We start from the raw sequence: 27,619 nt of genomic DNA, 5'->3' as shown, positions 1-27,619 counted from the left end.
ACAGCAAACCCCAAGCCCCACCCTTGCACACCTTTTGCTCGGCCACAACAGGAACCCAGAGCTACTGAGCTTCCGCTCCTGCGCCGCCGGCGCCTGCCGGAGCCACTTGGGGTGCTGCCGGGTGGTTGGATACAAACAGGAGGCATGGCTGGGGTTGGAAGGACTCCTAAGTGGTTGTGTACTGCTGTGAACTCAGTTATACAACCACAAACACGAGCCAGCAATGTGCCCTCGTGGCCAAGGAAGCTAACGGTCTCCTGGGGTGCAGGAAGAGGAGTGTGGCCAGCAGGCCGAGGGAGGATCTCTCCCCGCTCTGCTCCGCCTTGGTGAGGCCACAGCTGGAGTCCAGCTCTGAGCTCCCCAGTGCAAGATAGGGAGCTACTGGGGAGAGTCCAGTGGAGGCTACAAAGCTGCAGAGGGCCCTGGAGCAGTTCTGTGAGGAGCAAAGGCTGAGACCCCTGGGGCTGAGAGCCTGGAGAAGAGCAGCTCCAGAGGGGATCTGAGCAATGCTCAGCAGGAGCTAAAGGATGGCAGGGAATAGATGGGGTCAAACTCTCGCCAGTTGTCCCCTGGGGCAGGACAAGGGGCAGTAGGCATAAACCAGAGTCCAGAAAGTTCCATCTGAACAGGAGGAGAACCTTGTTTGGTGTGAGGCTGCAGGAGGCCTGGAGCAGGCTGCCCAGGGAGGCTGGGCAGTCTCCTTCTCTGGAGAGCTTCCAACCCCCCTGGACACAGTGCTCCTGGCCAAGCTGCTGTGGGTGCCCTGCTTTAGCAGGTGGGTTGGACTGGATGAGCTCCAGAAGTCCCTTCCAAACCCCCCTACTCTGTGAGCTCTGAGCCAGGTGTATCTCACAGTGGCACACTGCACTGCACACCCACTGCCTGCAAGTCACTCAGGGGAGCTGCATTCATCTGCAGCTCTAGGCTTCTGTTGGGGGTTTGGGGCTTAGGCTGCTGCTCTGTCCCAGGGGCACTTTCACAGTCAGGAAATACTGAGCTGCCTACAGATCTCACTCCAATTTCAGCAGCTGACTGATGCTGACATAGAGAAGAAGAAGGACAGAGAGCTTGAGCAGAGCCTCTCTGTAAGGGCAAGGCAAGCTTCAGGTAAACCTGCAGCTTGGGTCTGGATTTCACAGCTTCCACCTCACTTCAGCTGCTTTAGGCTGGTACTGAGACACCATCGCTGCTGTGTGTTTGGTCAAGGAGACAAGAAACAGAGGAGAAACCTCCCAGCAAAGGGTGGGAGGAGACCTTCTGCCATGAACTGGAGCCATGCATGTCTGAGGTGATGCCAGCAGAGCTGCCTGGCCTTTCCCTTTCCCAGCACATGTGTGTGCCAGAGGGCAGATGTCCTGTGCTCATTAGTTTCCACCCAAAGGCAGACCCAAAAGCCACAGACTTAGCTGAGAACTTCTACTGAGACAAGCTGGATGGAGGCAACCAAGGATGCACACAACCACAGATGCAAACCTGAGCTGCACCCCCTGTGGAAGTGCAGCCCCCACGTGAGTGCCCACAGAACATTCTGGGCCTCAACAGCTTCCACACAACCTGCTTCAGGTCATGGATTTGGGTTCTCCAGCACTCAAATCAACTTCTGGCACCTGGTGAAACCTCACCTGCAGTGCTGGCCTGCTCTGGAGCTTTCAGCACTTGAAGGGCATGGACCTGATGGGCAGAGTCCAGAGGAGGGTCATGAAAATGGTCAGGGGGTTGGAGCACTTCTGCTACAAGGACAGGCTGAGGGAGCTGGGGGAGTTCAGCCTGGAGAAGAGAAGGCTCCAGGGAGACCTTAGAGCAGCCTGCCAGGACCTGAAAGGGGCTTACAAGAAGGCTGCAGAGGGACTGTTTCCAAAGGCCTGCAGGGACAGGACCTGGGGAAATGGTTTGAAATGAGAGCAGAGCAGATTGAGATTGGATGTGAGGAACAAGTTCTGCAGCAGGAGGCTGCTGGAACACTGCAGCAGGTTGCCCAGGGAGGTGGTTGAGGCCCCAGCCCTGGAGCTAGTCAAGGTGAGGCTGGACAGGGCTCTGGGCAACCTGATCTAGTGGAGGCTGTCCCTGCTGAGTGCAGGGCCTGGGACTGGATGAGCTCTGGAGGTCCCTTCCAACCCCAATATTCTCTGATTCTCTGATCTTCATGTCATTGCCCCACAGGAGAAAGCACAGATCTGAGGAAGGAAACCTTTGCTCTTCCCTTTTCAGGGCAGAAATTCCTGAAAAGAATTTTAATTGCTCTTTGTGAAGAGCTTTTTGCTGACTCTCCACTGTTGGCCTTCTGAAAACAAAACCAGAGCCAGGAAGAGAAATCAGCTCAGAGAGCCATCAGCACCTTTGTGGAAGGCATCTCAAGAGGTTAAGACTTCTGGATAAACACTTTTTGAAGTCAAGTCACAAACACCATCAGCCAGGTCAGGACGTTTCCTACTCACTTGCTTTCCTCGTCCAGCAGATGGAGCAGGCCAGTCGGCTTCTTGCTGATGAGGTTGATGCAGCTGGAGTTGTCTATGTAGTCAATGTTGTGCCAGCTAATCCCTTCTGCTCTATACTCCTCCTGAAAAACCAAGCAGCCCAGGGATGGTACAAAGATCTTGAGGGTAAGCCAGAAAAGAAAGCTGAATTCAAAGGGTTTCAAGAAAACTGCAGCACCACAGCTGAGCACCTCTGCTGCTGGGGAAACCACAGAAGGCTTTAGCTTGGAAAGGACCTTGAAAGGCCAGGAGTCCACCCCCACCCTGCAGCCAGCAGGGACAGCTGCAGCTAGAGCAGGTTGCTCAGAGCCCCAGACAACCTGCCCTGCAGTGGTGCCAGGGATGGAGCATCTACTACCTCTCTGGGCAGCCTGGGCCAGGCTCTCACCACCCTCAGGGGCAAACATTTTCTCCCTTCTCTCCGAGTCTCCCTCTTGCATTTCAAACCATCCCCCCTTGTCCTGTCACAGCAGGCTCTGCTCAAACCCTGCCCCCAGCTCTCTGATCCCCCTTGAAGCACTCAAAGGCCACCACAAGGTCTCCCTGGAGCCTTCTCTTCTCCAGGCTGACCAAGCCCAACTCTCCCAGCCTGGCCTCCCAGCAGAGGGCTTCCAGCCCTGCCAGCACTGCTGTGGCCTCCTCTGGCCCTGCTCCACCAGGTCCCTGTCTGTGCTGAGGGCTCCAGAGCTGCCCCAGCACTGCAGGGGGGTCTCAGCAAAGCCCAGGAGAAGGGCAGAATCCCTTCCCTGCCCCTGCTGCCCCTGGATCCCATCTCAACCTGTCCAAGGCCTTGAGCAACCTGGGCTGGTGGGAGGTGTCCCTGCCCATAGCAGGGGGTTGGAACTGGATGATCTTTAGGGTCCTTTACAAACCAACCCACTGCATGAATCTATGAATCATGGCCAACCAACACAATGTTGCCTCATCTTGGGACAGCACAGGTGAAAACCAGGCCATGACTTCAAGGGCTCAGGAGGGTGTTGGTGTCCACAGCACCTGCAGGCTGAGAGCCATGGGAATCTCTCAGCATCTCAGTGCCCAGGAGCCAGACCTCTTCTTCCAGAGGGATATTGCCATTGGTCATGGTGAAAACTGAAACCTTGATGACCAACCCTGAAACCACAATGAAAATTGCCCAAACAAAGTGGGAAGTCAGCTGAGAAATCCCTTTCTTCCCAGCAGAGCTCCAGGTGGGAACGCTGCCCATGGCACAAACATGCTTCACTCAGAGCTGATGAAGGTAATTTTGGAGCTCTAAATGGATGCATTTCACTCAAACCCCCATAACTGAGCAGCAGGCTGTGGAATTCCTCTGTTCTGGACTCTGCTTCAGCTTTGGGTGGTGTTTGCTAAGTGAGAAGCCAGGAATTACCCCCCACATCCCCCTCCATTCCTAGCTGAATTCCCCAGCTTCAAATAGTCTCCAAACATTCTTAACAAGAAGCGAAAGTTGCTCTGACACCACAAAACCAGAAACCTTTACAGATCACAGATCACAGCTCAGAGCCACCAAACCTGAGCAGCTAACTTGCTTCCCTCTGGATTGCTGGCCTAGGAACATGGTACCAGCAACCCTGCAGGTGCTGAGGGACTAGAAGGCAGCTAGAGGGCAGCTAGAAGGTAGAAGACAGCTAGAAGGCAGCTAGAACATAGTTAGAAGGAGACAACTACAAGGCAGCTAGAGGACAGCTAGAAGGTAGTTAGAAGATAGCTAGAACATGGTTAGAAGATGCTTAGAAGACAGCTAGAAGATGGTTAGAAGATGCTTAGAAGACAGCTAGAAGATATTGAGAAGTTGGTTAGGAGACAAGCAGCTCACAAAGCTCAGCTCCAGAACTAGAAATGAAGCCATATTTTGTCAAGTGTATTGAAAACCTTCCAGGACAGAAGATCCATCACTCTGCAACTCCCTGAAAGGAGGCTGGAGACACATGGGGTTGGTCCATCCTCCCTAGTAAGAAGTGACAGGAGGAGAGGAAATGGCCTCAAGTTGCACCAGGGGAGGGTTAGGTTGGACATCAGAATAAACTTCTTCCCTGAAAGGGTTCTCAAGCAGTGGAACAGGCTGCCCAGGGAGCTGGTTGAATCCCCAGCCCAGGAGGTGTTTCAAAGAGGCAGAGCTGTGGTGCTGAGGGCCATGCTTAGCTCTAGCTTTGGCAGAGTCAGAGAATGGCTGGACTGGAGGATCTGAAAGGGCTTTCCAAGCCAAAGGAGTCTGTGAGTCCATGAGAACACCTCATGGTTTATAAACTGATGCTGGAACAGGCCACTGTACTTGGATAAACTGAAGCTTCCAAGAGCTTCTTTCTGGCTATCTTCAAAACCCACCTGGACCCATTCCTGTGTGACCTGCCCTAAGCAGTCCTGCTTTGCAGGGGCTTGGACTCAATGAGCTCTGGAGGCCCCTTCCAACCCTTACCCTCCTGTGATTCTCTGATATGTTCATGTATCCAAAAACAAACATCTTGGGGAGCTTGGGAAAGCTTTTCCAAGGCTGGGAGCAGCAGCAGGGCCTAGGGAAACCTCCACATTCAGGGGAAATTATAGAATCATAAAATCATCATGGTCAGAAAAGGCCTCCAAGATCAGAGTCCAACCAGCAACCCAACCCCACCATGGCTATCAAACCATCTCCCCAGGTGCCATGGCCACACATTTCTTGAACACCTCCAGGGCTGGGGACTCCACCACCTCCCTGTGCAGCCTCTGCCAATCCCTGACCACTCCTGCAGCAAAGACATTGTTCCTCCTCTCCAACCTGACCCTCCCCTGGCACAATTCCGGGGCATTTCCTCTCCTTCTGTCACCTGAGACTGAGGAGCAGAGCCCAACCCCCACCTCACTGCAGTTTCCTGTGCACTGGGACTCCAAAGTCTTTCTCTTTGGCACTGCTTCCTTGATGCACCCTATCAAGAGTGCATCTTGGCCACAAGGGCACATTGAAGGAGACCAATGTGCAGTTTGGCAGCAGACAGCACAGATGCCTTGAGCTCCTGAGAGACTTCCAGAGTCTGATGGGGTTGATGCTTTCATTTAGCAATGAGGCTTCTCTTGTTTGCTCCCAAGTTAAGGAGAACAGGGATGTATAGACACAGCCATATATAGATACCTCAGATATCTGAGCAATGCACCCCAGACCCAGGAGGTGCAAACACATGACCATGAGCTCCACAAATACCTCATCCATAAGCAGCTTCAGAGGTTGCTCTATTTGAATGATGATGTCAGCGATGCAGGCTGCTAGAAAGGAGCCTTCTGCACTTCTGCTGCTGCCCACTCTTACCTTGCTGACCACTTAGGGAGCATTGCCAGGGGACTCTGAATCTTTGAATCCTTGAACTGTCTGGATTGGAAAAGGCCTCCAAGCTCATCCAGTCCAACCAGCAACCCAACCCCACCATGGCCATCAAACCCTGGCCCCAAGTGCCGTGGCCACAGCTTTCTGGAACACCTCTCCAGGGCTGGGGACTCCATCACCTCCCTGGGCAGCCTCTGTCAATCCCTGACCACTCCTGAAGCAAAGACATTTGTCCTTATCTCCAACCTAAGCCTCCCCTGGCACAATTTCAGGCCACCCTCGTGGTGCAGAGCTCATTCTTCACATCCAATCTCAATCTGCTCTGCTCTCATTTCAAACCATTGTCCCTGGTCCTGTCCCTGCAGGCCTTTGGGAACGGTCCCTCTGCAGCCTGCTTGGAGCCCCTTCAGGCACTGGAAGGATGCTCTGAGGTCCCCATGGAGCCTTCCCTTCTCCAGGCTGAGCATCCCCAGATCCCTCAGCCTGTCATTCTAGCAGAGGTGCTCCAGCCCCCTGATCCTCTTCATGGCCCTGGAACCATTCCAGGTGTGGTTGTTTTGGGGCTCCAGCTGCAGATGTCCCTGCTGACTGCAGTGGGTTGCACCAGAAGACCTTCAGAGGTCCCTTCCAACCAAAGCCATGATTATATAAATCTAATTAATATTATATTAGAATTTGATCCAGTTCTAAGAGTTTTCCCATGCAGACAGAGCAGGATTTCTCAGCCTGGGCTTTACCACCTGCTCAGACTTTGCCCTCTCCCACCATCTACTCAGGCAGAGCAGCTGCTATATTTATAGGAGGCTCCAGCCTCAAGCCAGACTGCCCAAGTCTGCTTACAGACAACTGGAAATAGAAGTTGTCTTCAGGCAGAATGGTTAGGAGGGGGGAAAAAAGCCTTTGCAAGGCAGATTGTGTCAGCTTGCAGCAGGAAAAGACAAAAAGAACAAAGGTTAAAACAATCCCAGGCCTCTCTGAGCTGCCTGTGTGGAAGGGATTTTGCTTCAGTCATGACATCATGGCTAAGCACTGCTCCTGCACCAATCCCCTCAGGATTGATTAGCAAATCCTTACCAAATACTGAAATTGGTCCTTCCTTTCAGCAGGAGCATCCAGAGATCTCATCAATCTTTCTTCAGCCCACTCAGAAGCTTTGCAGATAGAAGCAACCTAGCCCTGGATGCAGAAGAGGACCCCTGCTCCACTTCAGCTCCTGTTCATCAGTAACTTATTGCTCACCCAGCAAACCAAACATCTCTGATTTCACAGAAGGGCAGTGTTCAAAGTGACCTCTGCAGCTCATCCAGTGCAAGCCCCCTGCTCCACAGCAGCTTAGAATCCCAGGATCAGCCAGGTTGGAAAAGACCTCAGAGCTCATCAAGTCCAACCTATGACCTAATACCTAACACCTCCTGACAACTAAACTATGGCTCCAAGGGCCACATCCAATCCGCTCTTGAACACCTCCAGAGCAGGAGACTCCACCACCTCCCTGGGCAGCCTGCTCCAGGCCTCCAGCAGCCTCACACCAAAGAAGTTTCTCCTCCTGTTCTCCTGGAACCTCCTGGGTTCCAGTTTGTGCACAATGTCCTTTGTCCTGTCCCTGGGCAGCACTGACAAGAGCCTGGCCCCAGCCTCTTGGCCCCCACCCTGTAGCTCTTGCTGAGCATTGCTCAGCTGCCCTCTGGGGCTGCTCTCCTCCAGGCTCTCAGCCCCAGGGCTCTCAGCCTTTGCTCCTCACATAGCTGCTCCAGGCCCCTCAGCAGCTTTGTAGCTCAAAGCCATTGTCCCTCAGCCTGTCACTCCCAGCCCTTGTCAAAAGTCCCTCCCCAGCTCTCCTGGAGCCCCTTCAGGCACTGGAAGCCTCCTCTGAGGTCTCCCTGGAGACTTCTCCAGTCTGAATAACCCCAACTCTCTCAGCCTGTCCCCATAGGGGAGGTTCTCCAGCCCTCTGATCATCTTTGTAATCTCTTCTGGTCTTTCTTCCCCACTTCTAGGCAGTGTCAAGAGTTTCTCTCCCAAGAAGAACATCTCTGCTGCCTTTGCAATACTGATTTTTGATAAGGGCTGGGAGAGCCAGGCTGAGGGTCAGTGGCTTTGAGCTGGAACAGGAGAGATTGAGGCTGGAGATGAAGAAAAAACTCTTTCTAGTGAGGGTGGGGAGACTCTGGCACAGGCTGCCCAGGGAGGCTGTGGATGTCTCCTCGCTGGAGGTGTTGAAGGCCAGGCTGGATGAGGCTTTGAGCAACCTGGGCTGGTAAGAGGTGTCCCTGCCCATGGCAGGGGGTTGGGGCTGGATGATCTTAAAGGTCCCTTCTTAACCTAAACCATTTCATCAGTCTATGAACTGAGACACCATCTTGAACCTTCTTGTCCAAAGTCTGTATTCCACCTGTCCAAGCTGCTGGAGGTGATGACCTGGAGAAAACTCCCCCAGTTTTCCCTTGCAATTGCCTCTGAGAGTGTCAGGCAGTGAGAGTAAATACCTTATAGGGAGGGCATAGGGTGGTGAACAGCTTTGATCTTAAAGGGATTACCAGAGAATCATTTGGGTTGGAAAAGCCCTCTCCGAGCTCATCCAGTCCTACCAGCAACCAACCCCACCATGGCCATCAAACATGGCTCCAAGTGCCATGGCCACAGTTTCCTGAACACCTCCAGGGGGGGTGACTCTGTCACCCTCACAGGGAAAAGATTTTACCTCCTGTTTCCATGGAACTTCCTAAGCCTTCCACCACTGCCCCTTGTGCTGGCAGCAGAGCCTGGCCCCAGCCTCTGGGCACTCACCCTGCACAGCTTCAGCAACAGCAATGAACACAGTCACCTCTAGGGCTCCTTTTCTCCCCATGGTGAATTCCAAGTGAAATTGGAGCACTCCTTAACCCCGTAAGAGCTAAAGGGACAATGTGGAGGTGTTTAAGGCCAGACTGGAGGTGTTTAAAGCCAGATGGAAGTGTTTAAGGCCAGACTGGATGGGGACTTAGGCAATCAAGAGACAGGCCAAGGGGGGAATGGTTTGAAGCTGAGGCAGAGCAAGGTTAGACTGGGTCTGAGGAAGAAGTTCTTTGCCAGGAGGGTGGTGAGACTCTTGAACAGGTTGCCCAGGGAGGTTGTGGCACCCTGGAGGTGTTGAAGGCCAGGCTGGATGAGGCCTTGAGCAAGCTGGGCTGGTGGGAGGGGTCCCTGCCCACAGCAGGGGGTTTGGGGTAGACGATCTCTGAGGTCCCCTCCAACCTCAGCCATTCTGTGAGTTTAAGACTTTTATTGGTGCCACAATGTGATGCCCAAGGCTCAGCTGGCATCAAAGAGCCAACATTTTCAAACCTACCTGCTCCAGTTTGAAGATGTGCTGGTTGAAGTAGTGCTGCAGGCGCTCGTTGGCGAAGTTGATGCAGAATTGTTCAAAGCTGTTGTTTTCATAGTCTTCAAACCCAAAAATGTCCAGAACCCCAATGGATAAAGTCTGCAAGGAAAGGAAGAATGAGGAATGAGAATAAAATCCCAGCAAGGAATTGTTTGGGTTGTTTGTAGGCAGCACAGAACTCAAAGTAAAACAAACAGAATTTACTCAGTAGCAGGACCTGTAGTTTTTATTGGTATCAGAGAGCCAGAGAATGGTCCAGGCTGGAAGGGACCTCCAAAGGTCACCCAGTCCAAGCCCCCTGCACTCAGCAGGGACATCCCCAACTAGAGCAGGCTGCCCAGAGCCCTGTTGAGCCTCACCTTGAATATCTCCAGGGAAGGAGCCTCAATCACCTCCCTGAGCAACCTGTTGCAGTGTTCCAGCAGCCTCCTGCTGCAGAACTTGTTCCTCACATCCAATCTCAATCTGCTCTGCTCCAGTTTGAAGCCATTGCCCCTGGTCCTGTCCCTGCAGCCTTTGCAAACAGTCTCTCTCCATCCTTTCTGTAGTCCCCTTCAGGTACTGGCAGGCTGCTATTAGGTCTCCCTGGAGCCTCCTCCTCTCCAGGCTGAACACCCCCAGCTCCCTCAGCCTATTCTCATAGCAGAGCTGCTCCAACCCCCTGATCATTCTTGTGGCCTCCTCTGGACCCTCTCCATCAGGTCCAGGTCCTTCCTCTATTGAGGGCTCCAGACCTGTACCCAGTGCTGCAGGTGAGGTCTCCCCAGAGCAGAGCCCAGTGGCAGAATCTCCTCTCTGGCTCTGCTGGCAGTGCTGCTGTGGATGCAGCCCAGGCTGTGATTTGCCTTCTGTGCTGCAGGCTCACCCTGCCTGCTCCTGCCCAGCTTCTCCCCCACCACCACCCCCAAGTCCTTTGCCTCAGGGCTGCTTTCTGCCATCTCCTCCCCCAGCCTGTACTGACAAATTGGCATCTTTGAAGAGACCTGAGCCCAGTCCCAGGTTATTCTGCTGGATCCAAGCATTTCAGAGAATCACAGCATGGGTTGGGTTGGAATGGACCTTCAAGATCATCCTGTTCCAGCCCCACAGGGACACCTCCCACCAACCCAGGTTGCTCTTGTAGGAAAGTCTTGCAGGAAGAAAATTAGGGAGGCAAAAGCACATTTGGAGCTTAGCCTGGCCTCTGCTGTGAAGGACAACAAAAAGTCCTTCTATAAATACATTAATGGCAAGAAGAAGGGCAGGGACAACCTCCACTCCTTGGTGGACACAGAGGGGAACGTTGTAACAAAGGATGAGGAGAAGGCAGAGTTACTTAATACCTTCTTTGCCTCAATTTTTTCTATCAGGACAGAATGTCTTCCAGACAGCTGGCCTGCAGAGCTGGCAGAAGGAGCCAGGGAGCTGCATAGTCTTCCTCTGTTCCAGAATGGGGTAGTTGGTGATCTGCTTAGCCACTTGGATCCCCACAAGTCCATGGGACCAGATGGGATCCATCCCAGGGTGCTGAGAGAGCTGGCAGATGAGCTGCCAAGCCGCTCTCCATCATTTTTCAGCAGACCTGGCTCACTGGAGACATCCCAGATGACTGGAAGCTGGCCAAGGTGGTGCCCATCCACAAGCAGGGCTGGTTGGATGAGCCAGGGAATTCCAGGCCTGGCAGCCTGACCTCAGTGCCAGGCAAGATCATGGAACAGGTCATCCTGAGTGCAGTCACACAGCACTTAGAGGATGGCCAAGGGCTCAGGCCCAGCCAGCATGGATTTAGGAAGGGCAGGTCCTGCCTGACCAACCTGATCTCCTTCCATGCCCAGGTGACTGCCTGGTGGATGTGGGGCAGGCTGTGGATGGAGTCTACCTGGACCTCAGCAAGGCCTTTGACACCATCCCCCATGGCAGACTCCTGGCCAAGCTGTCAGCCCATGGCTTGGATGGGAGCACACTGCGATGGGTTAGGAACTGGCTGGAGGCTGAGCCCAGAGAGTGGTGGTGAATGGTGCCACAGCCAGCTGGCAGCCAGGCACCAGTGGTGTGCCCCAAGGATCAGTGCTGGGCCCCAGCCTCTTTAACATCTTTATTGATGATCTGGATGAGGGCATCGAGTCCATCATCAGTAAATTTGCAGATGACAGCAAGCTGGGGGCAGGAGTTGATCTGCTGGAGGGTAGAGAGGCTCTGCAGAGGGACCTCGACAGGCTGCACAGATGGGCAGAGGCCAAGGGCAGGAGATTGAACACAGCCAAGTGCCAGGTTCTGCACATTGGCCACAGCAACCCCAGGCAGAGCTACAGCCTGGGGTCAGAGTGGCTGAGAGCAGCCAGGCAGAGAGGGACCTGGGGGTGCTGGTTGACGGTAGCCTGCAGTGTGCCCAGGCAGCCAGGAGGGCCAATGGCATCCTGGCCTGCATCAGGAACAGTGTGGCCAGCAGGAGCAGGGAGGTCATTCTGCCCCTGTACACTGCACTGGTTAGGCTGCACCTTGAGTCCTGTGTCCAGTTCTGGGCTCCTCAGTTTAGGAAGGAGGTTGACTTGCTGGAGCGTGTCCAGAGAAGGGCAACAAAGTTGGTGAGGGGTTTGGAGCACAGCCCTGTGAGGAGAGATTGAGGGAGCTGGGGTTGCTTAGTCTGGAGAAGAGGAGACTGTAGTGAAGGATGCTTATGGTCAGGATGGTGCCCCAAACATTTCTGGAACATACTCTACTTACACCATATTTGGTAGGTGTTAGTCCATTGGTTAACCTTGCGTTAGCAACAGAATGCTCATTGGGCCAGTATTCCCTGGGGCAAATGGTAAATAGGGGTCGTTTGGTTGATGAGCACACACATCGCGTTGCAGCCCGTGAGTGTGTGCGTGCCAGTGCTGCCGTAGTCCACCTTGCCCGAGACTCAAGCCAGTGCCCCAAGAGACCTCACGCTCCTTTGCCACCGTCACCCAGCTGCGTGCGGTGCCGTGGACAGTACCCCGTGGGATCAAGCACTGCGCGATCCCTTGCTGCAGGAGGAGCGCCAGCAGCCCGTGTGAGCCAGCGTCGCTGACCTGCCACAGCCCCCCTCGAGCGGGAGACCTTTGTGTCCTGGGAGAAGCAGCAGCCACGCGGTGCAGCCACGCGGCCAGCGCCATTTCCTGTCTCCGTCTTACAGCACATCCGTGCCACGTTTCTGGACTATGAACATTATTAAGGAGAGATCTCACGAAGTCCTCAGCTTGTAAGTCAAGCCTTTCTTTATAGTTTCCAGTTGAGGTAGCGTTTGGATTTCTCCGAGTGGAGGGTTGCCGGTCACCGATCAACCCCTCCCCCCGCCGCTTTCTGAATTAGTTTCGATTTTAGGTTCTGTGAATTGTTTGATTCAATTGCCCACGTTTAAACATTCTGTAAATATAGTTTCACTAACCGGATATTGATACCTGTGAAGGGTGACTGTAAATACCCCGTTACAGAGTTTATAAATAAATTTAACATATATTTTCATTGGTGTATCTGCCGCTCATTTTCTGAGGGCATATCCACAACATTAATGGCGCAGTGCAAGGGTTATCCAATAAGTGACTATCTTTACAGAATGGGATACGTGGTGACACAATCCGATATACAATGGGCTATAGAAAATATGACAAATCCGGACCAAATTACTACGAAATTAACCGAATATGTGGTCGAGCTATGCGCTGACCCAACCGCAGTAACCAAGGAAAGAGTTACTGCGATCGGGGCTTGCATAATGCGAGCATAAGACGAATTTACAGCATTGCAATAAGAGATTAAAAAACTCGAGCTAAAAAATAACTCCCTGGAAAGAGAGTTAGGAAAGGCTGAAGCACAAAATGGTAAACTTCATGACTTGTTTACGTTGCAAATTAAAGAAAGCAACGCTACTCTCAAGGCATTTGCGGGATCAGACACAGACTCTAATTCAAACCTCCCTGGGATCTCCCAGCCGCCTAGCCCTGAGGAGCCCCGCGGCCGCGATGTCGCGCCCGGACCCATATCTCCCGTACCGTCCTTTTACGAATTCCCCCCACCGCAGTCTCGTGGAAAGAACTTAAAAATGGCGAGTCCCACCGTAGCGCAAGACTTTAGACCCACGGTCTCCTTGGAGCTGCCGACGCTCCAAACAGCGAGTCCCGATTCACCCGTTCAGCCCAGCACGTCAGCAGCAGCGCGCGAATTAAATCCGCCTGCTAGTAGTGCTCCGAGGAGCATAGTCCGGAAAAAATACCGGAGCTACCAAACGGAGAGAAACCCGTCTGACCGGGGCGATACGGATTACAGTTCGGAAGACGAACCCATACGGAGCAAAGCCGTGTATTTACGTCCCGTTCTTAAAGAGCAATACACGGATGGCCGCCGCGGCCGAGAGACAGCAACTACCTCCGTTCGCCCGTCCAGCGGAGCAAAGCTTCGGGAGCTGCAGGAGACGTTCGCACGAGAACCGGACGAGTCGGTAACAGACTTTTTGTATCGCGTTATGGAATTGGGCGGGGATACAATTATTTTGAACCGTAATGAAGCAAAAGGCTGTTCATGGGGCCATGAGGTATTTTTGGGGATGGGTCCAGAGGGACACCACTCGTTAACTTCCCGTATAGCTCACTGGGCTGGAAGTTTAGACCCTATAGATAGAGATGAACCAACAGAAGTGAGGGTTACAAGTTCGGCTGAACTTACTGCCGCAATTAAAAGGTTGGCGTGCGTTCAAGCAATGTACGATCACGGGGCATATTCTTCCCCATTAGATGCCCCAATTAACCCAGTGCGACTCAAAATTCTAATCCGTGGTCTGCCGCCGGGTCTAAAAAATGTATGTGATGCCAAAAAGGAGGAAATTGAACGAGTAATCGAAAGGAATAATGCCTCTGCTAATTCCCGGGAACACCACTTGACTTGGGAAGAGCTTCTAATGGCATTATCCCACAAGGGCCGAGACCTGGGCTATTCTGACCATACGCTCACGGCCAAAACTCCCAGCGACAGACGCCATACCGGCTTCAAAAGCAACCACGCGGCGATGCCGCGGGGGAAGAAGCAGGAAGTGCGCCACGCTAAGGCATGCCCTACTGCAACTTCTGCGAGCTCAAGCAGCAGCACGGAGTCAGATCGCAGTCATCCGGGAAGTCCCCGAGGGAGAAATTCCCACCGCCGGAGAGATAAACAGCGTACTTCTAAGAGAACCTCCTCACCCAGAGAGAAATGGTATCGACTAGCACAGTCTCTGAATGTACCTGAATTCGTGATAGCGCCATTAGAAACGGGACTATTAAAAGGAATAGTGCTGGCCTTGCAAAATAAATCCGGCAGCTGGAAAGAGGACAACTACAGAAGTGATCGCCGCGGCAAGGAGAATGGAGCTGGAAGCAGCAGTCCTAAAACTGTTTCACTCAGCAAGGATGCTAACCCCTTCATACCTCGCCGCCAGAGCCCAGATAAAAAGCCAAAAAACTAGACACAGCGGTGACTGGTCCAGGCCTCACTCATCGCTTTGTTAACACTTGTCAATGGTCTGAGGATCCAGAGCCTTTCATTTTGATTCCCACTGGACCTGATCGAACTGCTGTAAAATTCCTTATTGACACTGGGGCACAGATCAGTGTTTTGAATGTGCAACAAGCCAAACGCTTGAGGATCTTACCATCCCGCAAGAAGATAAAGATACAGGGTGTTACAGGAATGCCTCATACATGCCATTTAGCCAAAACAAGGTTGTGGCTTCCTGGCGACAAGCGGAGTACCCTGGTAGAAGTTGCCCTGAGTCCGTACCCAGAGAACATCCTTGGATTTGATGTTTTAGCTGGCAAACGGTGGCATCTCCCTAACGGTACCTTGTGGTGCTTTGGCTCCTATGGAGTAGGAGCAAAAGGGACCAGAACCGCTCGGGTAGGCACTCTCCAAATTGCTCCACCCTTACCCAAATCGAGTATCACATGTGTTGCACAATATTCCCTACCAGCAGCAGCCAGACAAGGTATCACTGAGGTGATTGCAGACCTGGAAAAGAGACAAATCATCACCAGGACACACTCACCCTATAACTCACCAGTGTGGCCAGTGCGTAAACCTGACGGACGATGGAGACTCACCATTGACTACAGAAGACTCAATAGCAACACACCTCCTCTCACTGCTGCAGTCCCAAGCCTGACATCCATCGTGACGGCAATCCAAGCTGCATCACATACTTGGATGGCCTCACTGGACATTAAGGACATGTACTTTATGATCCCTCTACGTGAGGAAGACAAACCACAGTTCGCTTTCACGTGGCAAGGTTCCCAATTCACCTTCAATCGTCTTCCCCAGGGGTACAAGCACTCAGGAACCATTGCACACAATTCCCTAGCAGCACTGTTAGACACCATTGAAGTCCCAAAAGATGTAAGTGTATACCAGTACATAGATGACATCTTTGTCGGGGGAAATGACAAAGGTAAGGTGGGTTCAGTAGCTGCAGCGATCTGGGATCTTTTAACCAAAAATGGGTTACAAGTTCCACGAGACAAATGTCAAGGCCCAAGCCAAGAGATTAAGTTTCTTGGATCCTGGTGGGTTGCAGGAGCAGTATCAGTGCCAGAGGATGCTCTTGAGGCTATTGAAAGGGATCAACTTCCCAATAACAAAAAGGAGCTTCAGCGGCTCTTGGGTACCTTGGGTTACTGGAGAAAACATATTCCAGGTTTCTCAGTAATTGCTCGTCCCCTCTATGACCTGCTTAAAAAGAACAGAGTCTGGGACTGGACCCCAAGGCACACTGAAAGCCTAAAAGTCTTGAAGGACGAATTAAAGGCTTACCAGAAATTGGGCCCTTTGCACCCACATGACCCCTTAAGGGCAGAATGGGGCTTTTCTGAACATGCTTCCTATTGTGGGGTTTTTCAAAGAGGACCCAAAGGCCCGAACAGAGCTCCTTTATTCTCTTCAACAGCATTCAAAGATGCTGAAAAGAGATACTCTGAATGGGAGAAGGGACTCCTGTCTTTGACCCGGGCTGTCAAAGAGGCCGAGAAGCTGCGCACTACGCAGGATATCGTAGTGCAGGGCCCATTCCCTCTGCTCAAAGCAATCCTCAATGGAACCCCTCCACCAGAGGGAATTGCTCAGAAGGCTACCGTGAGAAAATGGTATGCCTATCTGGAAGGGATGGCTCAGCTTATGCCTCTAAGAGAGGGACCCACAAAGGTGTCCAAATTGCAGCAGCCCATCAACCCACATACTGTTCCTCTATGCCAGCCCTACAAGCCGTCTCCTATTCAGGTAGCACCTGAAGTGACTGCTGATGCCAATACTGAAGGAGTGTGGTTCACCGATGCATCCGCCCAAAGGGTAGGATCACAGTGGCATTATAAAGCCGCAGCACTGGAAATTGGCACAGACAGAACTGTCATTGAAGAGGGTGAAGGCAGTGCCCAAGTGGGAGAACTGCGTGCCCTCATGCTGGCTGTGGAAAATGGTGCAGAGACCATCTACACTGATTCGTATGCCACTTTCAAAGGTGCCACCGAATGGATTTGCCAGTGGGAAGCAAATCAATGGATAGCTGGCAACACACCAGTTTGGAGGGCAACTGACTGGCAAAGACTACTAGAGATAAGTCGAGCCAGGACTATCAGAGTAGGATGGGTGAAGGGACACTCTAAGGAGCGAACCCCTGCTGCTACTTGGAATCAACAAGTAGATGACTTAGCAAGAATCAGTGTAGTTGATCGTGAGGAAAAGGAGTGGGAGCGACTGGCTGAGTGGCTACATATTAAAAGAGGTCACTCAGGTAAGTCAGACCTTTACTACGAATGCAGATCCAGGGGGTGGCCAGTTTCTCTGACCACATGCGAAACCATTGTTTCAGCCTGCCCTCAGTGCCAGGTTAGATTAAAAGCTAACCATCCTGGTCTGGCTCCAGCCCAGCATATTAAGAAAGACAAAGTGCTATGGAGCACATGGCAAATTGATTATGTGGGTCCCCTCCAACCCTCACATGGGAAAAAATACATACTGGTAGGGGTAGAAGTGGTTTCAGGCTTAGTCATGGCCACTGCCACTAGCACTGCTTCAGGAGCTCAAACCATTGAAACTCTAAAGAAGTGGTTCAGCATTCTGCCTATGCCTGAACATATTCAGAGTGATAATGGGTCACATTTCACCTCAACCTTAGTGCAAGACTGGGCCCGAGGGGAAGGAGTCAAATGGATGTTTCATACTCCATATTATCCCCAGGCAAATGGCATGGTGGAAAGGGCAAATGGCCTCATCAAGAAGCATGCAAATGTTTCAAGGAGTAACTGGGACAAACGCCTGCCTTCTGCAGTTTTCATTGTAAACAATCGATGGGGAAATTACGGCAGCCCCAAAGTCAAGGCATTCTGCCCTGCTGACCCAGTTAGGGATGTCAGCCACATGCCAGGGGAGGCAAAGGATGAACACCCACATTCACTAACAGAGATGCAGGTGGGCCAACCAGTGTTAGTGAAACTGCCTTCTATTGGGATTGTACCCATGACACTGGCTAAGCCCAGGGGTCTATACGCTTGGGAGGCTACTGACATCAATGGGAAAACTCATCGCATAAGTGCTCGGTGGGTCATTCCGAATTACTAACTGTTAAGCCCGGCTTTAAACACCGTGGCCAGTTTTGTTTCCCCCACAGAGTGACAAAGGTTCCAGTGGACAGACTATCCTGGAGATGAAGACCTATCTCGGGAGTAACAGGGATCCATCACCAGTCAGGGGGTGGAGACTAGAAAACACTAAAGTCACTGGTACTGACCTTAGAATTAAGAAGTTCTATCCTGTTGTAGTATGCTTTGTTTAGAGTACAGTTGTACAGTTCTGAGATACGTATATATATGTATGATGTTCTTGTGATGTTTATATATAATGTTTAATCATAGAACAGCATTTGCCCACATATACTTGCCCATAAGCAGGGGGTGGAATGTAGTGAAGGATGCTTATGGTCAGGATGGTGCCCCAAACATTTCTGGAACATACTCTACTTACACCATATTTGGTAGGTGTTAGTCCATTGGTTAACCTTGCGTTAGCAACAGAATGCTCATTGGGCCAGTATTCCCTGGGGCAAATGGTAAATAGAGGTCGTTTGGTTGATGAGCACACACATCGCGTTGCAGCCCGTGAGTGTGTGCGTGCCAGTGCTGCCGTAGTCCACCTTGCCCGAGACTCAAGCCAGTGCCCCAAGAGACCTCACGCTCCTTTGCCACCGTCACCCAGCTGCGTGCGGTGCCGTGGACAGTACCCCGTGGGATCAACCACTGCGCGATCCCTTGCTGCAGGAGGAGCGCCAGCAGCCCGTGTGAGCCAGCGTCGCTGACCTGCCACAGCCCCCCCTCGAGCGGGAGACCTTTGTGTCCTGGGAGAAGCAGCAGCCACGCGGTGCAGCCACGCGGCCGGCGCCATTTCCTGTCTCCGTCTTACAGCACATCCGTGCCACGTTTCTGGACTATGAACATTATTAAGGAGAGATCTCACGAAGTCCTCAGCTTGTAAGTCAAGCCTTTCTTTATAGTTTCCAGTTGAGGTAGCGTTTGGATTTCTCCGAGTGGAGGGTTGCCGGTCACCGACCGACCCCTCCCCCGCCGCTTTCTGAATTAGTTTCGATTTTAGGTTCTGTGAATTGTTTGATTCAATTGCCCACGTTTAAACATTCTGTAAATATAGTTTCACTAACCGGATATTGATACCTGTGAAGGGTGACTGTAAATACCCCGTGACAGAGTTTATAAATAAATTTAACATATATTTTCATTGGTGTATCTGCCGCTCATTTTCTGAGGGCATATCCACGACAGAGACTCAGGGGTGACCTTATTGCTCTCTACAGCTACCTGAAGGGAGGTTGTAGTGAGGCAGAGGTTGGTCTCTTCTCCCAGGCAACCAGTACCAGAACAAGAGGACACAGTCTCAGGCTGCATCAGGGGAGGTTTAAGCTGGAGGTTAGGAGGAAGTTTTACACAGAGAGAGTGATTGCCCACTGGAATGGGCTGCCTGGGGAGGTGGTGGGGTCGCCGTCGCTGGGGGTGTTCAGGGCGAGGCTTGACAGGATGCTTGGTGCCATGGGTTAGTTGATTGGGTAGTGTTGGATGATAGGTTGGACACCATGATCTCGAAGGTCTCCTCCAACCTGGTTAATTCTATTCTATTCTATTCTCAAGGCCTCACCCAACCTGGGCTTAAACACCTCCAGGCAAGGGGCATCCACAGCCTGGGCAAACTGTGCCAGTGCGTCCCCATCCTTATTTATCTTTTGAGGGGAAAAATGGGGATAATGGCTTTGAGCTGGGCCAGGGGAGATGGAGACTGGAGATGAGGAAGAAATTCTTGACAGTGAGGGTGGGAACATTCTATGAGGTGGAACTTTCTGTGCTGTAGTTTCCATCCATTGCCCCTTGTCCTATCCCAGGCTGTAATTGAGCAGAGCCTCTTGAGCCCCAGCCCTCAGCTATTGATAGACAGCTGAGGAGAGAGGAGGCAGGTGGCGGAGCTCAGCACCGGGAGCTTGCCTTCGGCTTTGCTTTCCCTGCTTCGCAGGCGGCAAGGGGCTGCTGGCTCAGGAGCTCCTGCAGAGGGGAGGAGGGGCAGCGGGCTGGGGCTGCCTACGTGCCTGAGCACAGTGATGCAACAGGGGCAGGGCTGGCCGTGGAAACCGCCACAACCAAACAGAGCCCGGAGCGTGGCTGGGAGAGAGCAGGCAGCGGCCGGCAGCTCAGCTCAGCCCAGCTCAGCTCAGCTCAGCTCGGCTCAGCTCAGCTCAGCTCGGCTCAGCTCAGCTCAGCTCAGCTCGGCTCAGCCCAGCTCAGCTCAGCTCAGCACAGCTCAGCTCGGCTCAGCCCAGCTCAGCTCAGCTCAGCTCAGCTCAGCACAGCTCAGCTCGGCTCAGCCCAGCTCAGCTCAGCTCAGCTCAGCCCAGCTCAGCTCAGCTCAGCTCAGCACAGCTCAGCTCAGCTCAGCTCAGCTCAGCACAGCTCAGCCCAGCCCAGCTCAGCTCAGCTCAGCTCAGCCCAGCCCAGCCCAGCTCAGCTCAGCTCAGCTCAGCTCAGCTCAGCACAGCTCAGCTCAGCTCGGCTCAGCCCAGCTCAGCTCAGCCTAGCTCAGCTCAGCTCAGCACAGCTCAGCTCAGCCCAGCTCAGCTCAGCTCAGCTCAGCTCAGCCCAGCTCAGCTCAGCTCAGCTCAGCTCGGCTCAGCCCAGCCCAGCTCAGCCCGGCTCAGCTCAGCTCAGCTCAGCACAGCTCAGCTCAGCCCAGCTCAGCTCAGCTCAGCCTAGCTCAGCTCAGCTCAGCACAGCTCAGCTCAGCCCAGCTCAGCTCAGCTCAGCTCAGCCCAGCCCAGCTCAGCTCAGCCCAGCTCAGCTCAGCTCAGCTCAGCTCAGCCCAGCTCAGCTCAGCTCAGCTCAGCTCAGCTCAGCTCAGCTCAGCTCAGCTCAGCTCAGCTCAGCCCAGCTCAGCTCAGCTCAGCTCAGCCCAGCTCAGCTCAGCCCAGCTCAGCTCAGCCTGCTCACCGAGAGGGGAGAAGAACAACCCGCCGGGGGGAGAGGGTGGCTCCTGAAAGCTGCTTACTGCTGGAGCAAAGGCCAGTGGGAGAACAGTGGGCACCCAAGCAGAGAGCACTCACAAGCATGCAGATGGTCAGGCAGGTGGCTGCAGTGGGTGCTGGAGCCTGGCACTCGATCTGGAGGGTGGAAGGAACAACTCCTGTGTCAGGTGTGAGCAGCTCAGGGCTCTGAGGAGCCTGGTGGCTGAGCTAAAGGAGAGGAGGAAAGGCTAAGAGCTGGAAGAGACTGCGACAGGGAAATTGACTATTTCCATAACCTAACCTCTCCCAAACCAGAACAGGAGGAAACTCTGAGTGGAACAGGGAGTGTGAGACCCTCCCAGCAGCAAGCCTCTCAGCCTCCCTGCAGTGACCCACATGAGCAGGGCCAAGGGGAACAGGGCTGTGCCCGAGGGAAGAAATGCAAACGGAGCAAGCCTGCTACTTGGAGCAGCACCCTGCCTGCAGGGCACCTACAGAACAGGGCTGAGGCTCTGCAGGAGGCTCGGTAGCCGGTCAGAACCGCTCCTTCGGGACAGCACCGCTCGCTTTGTGAGTTTCTGCTCGGCTTTTTGCCTTGCTTTCGGGGTTTAGCGGGTCGGGAGGACTCCTCGGGGGCAGGGATTGAGGCGGGCTCGTGCTCTCGCGAGCGTGCACGGGAGCTAGTGCCTGACGTCAGCCGCGGGAGATTTAAATCCCGGGCGGGCTGTGCGCGCGGCGCCATTTTGGCTCGGTAGCCGAGAGCCTTTCGGCTGCTTGGGAGGGAAAAAAAAAAAAAAAAAAAAAAAAAAAATTTTTGTTTTCACCCACACGTTGCACCATGGTCATTACTCGGACCAAGGGTAGAAAAACAGCATCTACCCAGACAGAGTTGTTTCTCCAGCATGCTGGAGTCCAGGCTGCCAGCTGCAGAGAGTGCTTCAGCCTGGCACTTGGAATAGAGGAAGAGGGAGAGGGAGAGGACACCTGTGTCAGGTGTGAACAGGTGAACTTTCTCCTCAGCCTGGTGGCTGAGCTGAAGGATGAAGTGGCCGAGCTGAAAGAGGAGGTGTCTAGGCTAAGGTCAATAAGGGAAAGTGAAAGGGAGTTAGACTTGTGGGAGAAGGCTCTGCAGATCTCCCCTGCTGAGGGAAGGGCCCCTGAAAACGGAGAGGGATGGACACAAGTCCCTGCCAAGGGTGGCAAGAGAAATCCACCCCGGCCATCTCCTCCCCCTCCGCTGCCCTTGCATAATAAGTATGAGGCCCTGCGGGCTGAGGGCGGTGGGGATGAGAGGGCTGAGGAGCAGCCATCCAGAGGGGAGATCAAGGCCAAGCGGTCCCTGCCGGCTGTAACGACCAGCTCCGGGGAGCAGCCTAAGGCCAAGCCTAAGGCCAAGCGGCCACTACCAGCTATAACGACCAGCTCCACAAAGAAAAGGAGAAGGGTTATAGTTGTTGGGGACTCTCTCCTGGGGGGTACTGAGGGACCCATATGTCGTCCCGACCCATCCCACAGGGTGGTCTGCTCTCTACCTGGGGCGCAGGTAAGGGACATTGCAAGGGGAATCCCCAAGCTCATCAGTCCCTCTGACTATTACCCTCTGCTGGTAATACAGGCTGGGAGTGATGAGATCGACAGGAAGGGCACCAGGGCAATTAAGAAGGAGTTCAGGGCCCTTGGACAATTGATTGATGGGGCAGGCGCACAAGTGGTGTTCTGCTCAGTTCCCTCAGTGGCAGGGGAGTACACTGAGAGGAACGGGAGAACCCACACCATCAACAAGTGGCTCAGGGAATGCTGCCAGCGGAAGAACTTTGGTTTCTTTGATCATGGGGCTACTTTTACGGCACCCGACCTCCTGGGTCCTGATGGAGTGCATTTATCTAGAAGGGGCAAGAGAGTCCTAGCACTAGAGTTGGCAGGGCTCATTAGGAGGGCTTTAAACTAGGTCTGAAGGGGGTGGGTGAAGACATCGGTCCCTCTGCAGAGGTAAGAGTAGAGCACAAGGTAGGGTCAATTGAGAGCTCAGGAGCCCAGCTGCAGTGCAGGTACACCAATGCACGCAGCCTAGGCAATAAGCAAGATGAGCTGGAGGTCCTAATCCACCAGGGCAACTATGATATAGTTGCCATCTCAGAAACATGGTGGGACAACAGGCACAATTGGAGTGCTACACTGCGGGGCTACAGGCTCTTTAGGAAGGATAGGCGAGGGAGGAGAGGAGGAGGGGTGGCTTTGTATATTAGGGAGACACTTTCTGCCACAGAGCTTGAGGTGGAAGATGAGGGAATTGAGAGCCTGTGGGTTAAAATCAGAGGGCAGCCCAACAAATCTGACATCCTGGTTGGAGTCTGTTATAGACCACCCAACCAGAATGAGGAGGCTGATGAATTATTCTATAAACAACTGGAAGCTGTTTCAAGATCATCAGATCTTGTCCTCGTGGGGGACTTCAACCTGCCGGATATCTGCTGGGAACTTAATTCAGCAGAGAGAAGGCAGTCCAGAAGATTCCTGGAGCGGATAGAGGATTGCTTCCTGACGCAGCTGTTAAGTGAGCCTACCAGGGGACAGGCTCTGCTTGACTTGCTGCTCTCCAATAGGGAAGGGCTAGTGGGAGATGTGACTGTGGGAGGCTGCCTAGGGTGCAGTGACCACGAGATAGTGAAGTTTTCAATATGCAGGGAGATAGGGAGGAGTACCAACAGAACCTTCACCTTGGACTGCAGGAGGGCAAACTTCAGCCTCTTTAAGAAACTTATTTGTAAAGTTCCCTGGGTACCAACCCTCATGAACCGAGGGGTCCAGGAGGGTTGGAGCTGCTTCAAACAGGAGCTCTTGAAGGCACAGGAACTGGCGGTGCCCATGTGCCGAAAGATGAGCCGGCGGGGAAGGCGACCGGCCTGGATGGACAAGCAGCTCCTGAAGGATTTAAGGGAAAAAAAGAGGCTGTATCACCTCTGGAAGGAGGGGAAGGCTTCTCGAGGTATGTTTAAGGAAGTGGTTAGACTATGTAGGAATAAAATTAGAGAGGCAAAGGCCCAGTTGGAACTGAAGCTGGCCACCTCTGTGAAAGACAACAAAAAGCAATTTTACAAATATATCAATGCTAAAAAGAAGGGCAAGAAGAACCTCCACTCCTTAGTGGACCTGGAGGGGAACATGGTGACCAAAGACGAGGAAAAGGCTGAGGTCCTGAACGCCTTCTTTGCCTCGATGTTTAACAGCAAGGTAGGAGTCCAGGATGAGTGGCCTCCTGAGCTGGGTAATAGGGTCGGGGAGCAGTGTGATGCCCTGGAAATCCATGAGGAATTAGCTGGGGACCTGCTGAGCCACTTGGACACCCATAAGTCCATGGGACCGGATGGGATCCATCCTAGGGTGCTGAGAGAGCTGGCAGATGAGCTGGCCAAGCCGCTCTCCATCATTTTCCTCCAGTCCTGGCTCACTGGAGAGGTCCCAGGTGACTGAAACTGGCCAAGGTGGTCCCCATCCACAAGAAGGGACGGATGGAGGAACCTGGAAACTCCAGGCCTGGCAGCCTGACCTCAGTGCCAGGGAAAGTGATGGAGCAGATTATCCTGGGGGCAATAACTGCACCTGAAGGATGGCCAAGGGCTCAGGCCCAGCCAACATGGATTTAGGAAGGGCAGGTCCTGCCTCTCCAACCTGATCTCCTTCTATGATCAGGTGACCCATCTGGTGGATGTGGGGAGGCCTGTGGGTGTAGTCTATCTGGACTTCAGCAAGGCCTTTGACACCGTCCCCCACAGTAAACTGCTGGCTAAGCTGTCAGCTCGTGGTTTGGACCACAACACTCTGTGCTGGGTTAGGAACTGGCTGGAGGGCCGAGCCCAGAGAGTGGTGGTGAATGGTGCCACATCCGGCTGGCGGCCAGTCACCAGTGGTGTGCCCCAGGGATCAGTGCTGGGCCCCATCCTCTTTAACATCTTCACTGATGATCTGGATGAGGGGGTTGAGTCAGTCATCAGCAAGTTTGCAGATGACACCAAGTTGGGAACAGATGTTAGTCAGTTAGAGGGTAGAAAGGCTCTGCAGAGGGACCTTGACCGACTGGACAGATGGGCAGAGTCCAATGGGATGGCATTTAATAAGTCTAAGTGCCGGGTGCTGCACTTTGGCCACGGCAACCCCATGCAGAGCTACAGGCTGGGGTCAGAGTGGCTGGAGAGCTGCCAAACGGAGAGGGACCTGGGGGTGCTGATTGACACCCGCCTAAACATGAGCCAGCAGTGTGCCCAGGTGGCCAAGAAGGCCAATGGCATCCTGGCCTGTATTAGGAATAGTGTGGCCAGCAGGAGCAGGGAGGTCATTGTGCCCCTGTACTCTGCATTGGTTAGGCCACACCTTGAGTACTGTGTCCAGTTCTGGGCCCCTCAGTTTAGGAAGGACATCGAGACACTTGAAGGTGTCCAGAGAAGGGCAACAAGGCTGGTGAGAGGCCTTGAGCACAAGCCCTATGAGGAGAGGCTGAGGGAGCTGGGGTTGTTTAGCCTGGAGAAGAGAAGGATCAGAGGCGACCTCATTGCCCTCTACAACTACCTGAAGGGTGGTTGTAGCCAGGTGGGGGTTGGTCTCTTCTCCCAGGCAACCAGCACCAGAACAAGGGGACACAGTCTCAAGTTGTGTCAGGGGAGGTTTAGACTCGAGGTGAGGAAAAAGTTCTTCACTGGGCGAGTCGTTCGTCATTGGGATGTGCTGCCCAGGGAGGTGGTGGAGTCGCCGTCCCTGGAGGTGTTCAAGGGGAGATTGGACGTGGCACTTGGTGCTATGATCTAGTTGTGAGGTCTGTTGGAACAGGTTGGACTTGATGATCCTTGGGGTCTCTTCCAACCTTAGTTACTGTGATACTGTGATACTGTGATACAGGTCAGAGCTGAGGGTGAGGACTCCAGAGGGTCAGAAGCTGCACCAGGGACAGCTATGAGGCTCTGCAGGAGGAGCAGGTCAGAGGTGAGGATGAGGACTCCAGAGGGTCAGAAGCTGCACCAGGGACAGCTATGAGGCTCTGCAGGAGCAGGTCAGAGCTGAGGGTGAGGACTCCAGAGGGTCAGAAGCTGCACCAGGGACAGCTATGAGGCTCTGCAGGAGCAGGTCAGAGCTGAGGATGAGGACTCCAGAGGGTCAGAAGCTGCACCAGGGACAGCTATGAGGCTCTGCAGGAGGAGCAGGTCAGAGCTGAGGATGAGGACTCCAGAGGGTCAGAAGCTGCACCAGGGACAGCTATGAGGCTCTGCAGGAGGAGCAGGTCAGAGGTGAGGATGAGGACTCCAGAGGGTCAGAAGCTGCACCAGGGACAGGCTGCCTCAGCTCAGCCATCACAACTAATCTGGAAAGGAAGCCTCGTCAGGTCCTCGCTGTAGGAGACTCCCTGTGAGGGGAGCAGAGGGCCCAGTATGCCTCCAGTATGGGAGGTTAAAGGGAGCACCAAGAGTTTCTACAGGTGTATGAATGGCAAGAAGAAGACTGGGAAAGTGTGGGCCCCTCAGAAAGGAAACTGGTGACATGGCCACAAGTGATGAGGAACAGGCTGAGGTTCTCAGTGACTTCTTTACCTCAGTCTTCACTGCCAGGGCCTCCAGCCACACTCCTGGAGTCATGGAAGACAATGGCAGGGATGGGGAGGAAGAACTGCCCATGGTCAGTGAAGATCAGGTCGGTGATCACCTGAAGAACCTGAAAGTGTTCAAGTCCATGGGACCCCACGGGGTACACCCAGGGGTGCTGAGAGAACTGGCAGAGGAGGTTGCTAAACCCCTCTCTAGTCTATTCCAAAGGTCCTGGCAGTCTGGGGCAGTCCTCACAGACTGGAAAAGGGGAAACATTGCTCCCATCTGCAAGAAGGGTAAGGAGGAGGAGCCAGGGAACTCCAGGCCAGGCAGTCTCACCTCTGTGCCCGGAAAGATCACGGAGCAGATCCTCCTGGAGGCACTGCTGACTCAGAAGAAGAGTGAAGAGGTGACTGGGAACAGTCAGCAGGGCTTCACCAAGGGCAAATCCTGCCTGACCAACCTGGTGGCCTTCTCTGCACAGGTGACAACATCAATAGCTGAGGGGCAGCAGCTGATGTCCTTTGCCTGGGCCTGAGCACAGCCTTCCACACTGTCCTGCACCACAGCCTGGGCTCCAGGCTGCTGACACAGGGGTGTGATGGGTGACCACTAGATGGATACAGAACTGGCTTGAGGGCTGCACCCAGAGGGTGGCTGTCAATGAGTCCATGTCCCAGTGGAGGCCAGGGACAAGCAGAGGCCCTCAGGGCTCAGTCCTGGGACCAGGCTTGTTCAACATCTCTGTGGGTGCCAGGGACAGTGGCACTGAGTGCAGCCTCAGCAGGGTTGCTGATGGCACCAAGCTGTGTGGGGCAGCAGACAGCTGGAGGGAAGGGATCCATCCAGAGGCACCTGGACAGGCTGCAGAGGTGGGCACAAGCCAACCTCAGGAGGTTCAACAAGACCAAGGGCAGGGTCCTGCAGCTGGGTGGAGGCAATCCCAGGCACTAATCCAGGCTGGGCAGGGACTGGCTGGAAAGCAGCCCTGAGGAGAGAGCCTTGGGGGTGCTGGGGGAGGAGAAGCTCAGCAGGAGCTCTCAGTGTGCACTTGCAGCCCAGAGAGCCAAGCAGAGCCTGGGCTGCAGCAAGAGAAGTGTGGCCAGCAGGGCAAGGGAGGGGATTCTGCCCCTCTGCTCAGCTCTGGGGAGACCCCACCTGGAGTACTGCCTCCAGTGCTGGAGCCCCTAGGACAAGAGGGATCTGGAGGGGCTGGAAGGTGTCCAGAGAAGGGCCAGGAGGAGGAGCAGAGGGCTGGAGCTGCTCTGCTGTGAGCACAGACTGAGGGAGTTGGGGCTGTTCAGTCTGGAGAAGAGAAGGCTCCCAGGTGACCTCATTGTGGCCTTCCAGGATCTGAAGGGGGCTACAAGAAGGCTGGGGAGGGACTGCTCAGGACTA

At 53.7% G+C, this 27,619-nt stretch overlaps 1 protein-coding gene across 1 annotated transcript in view; it reads right to left on the bottom strand.

Moving 5' to 3' along the window:
• Positions 1-27,619, bottom strand: part of MYO9A (myosin IXA) — a 221,133-nt gene that overhangs the window by 86,993 nt on the left and 106,521 nt on the right. The window contains exons 10-11 of the mRNA XM_054169279.1: positions 9,101-9,235; positions 2,436-2,557 (exon numbers count right to left, since the gene is read on the bottom strand). Of these exons, the coding sequence (XP_054025254.1) occupies positions 2,436-2,557; positions 9,101-9,235 (257 nt within the window). The remainder of the gene's footprint in view (positions 1-2,435; positions 2,558-9,100; positions 9,236-27,619) is intronic.

The sequence above is a fragment of the Dryobates pubescens genome, chromosome 17 (assembly GCF_014839835.1).
Source record: "Dryobates pubescens isolate bDryPub1 chromosome 17, bDryPub1.pri, whole genome shotgun sequence".
Classification (NCBI taxonomy): Eukaryota; Metazoa; Chordata; class Aves; order Piciformes; family Picidae; genus Dryobates; species Dryobates pubescens.
The sequence above is the reverse complement of the archived record's forward strand: the minus strand, read 5'-3'. Positions and strand labels throughout refer to the sequence as shown.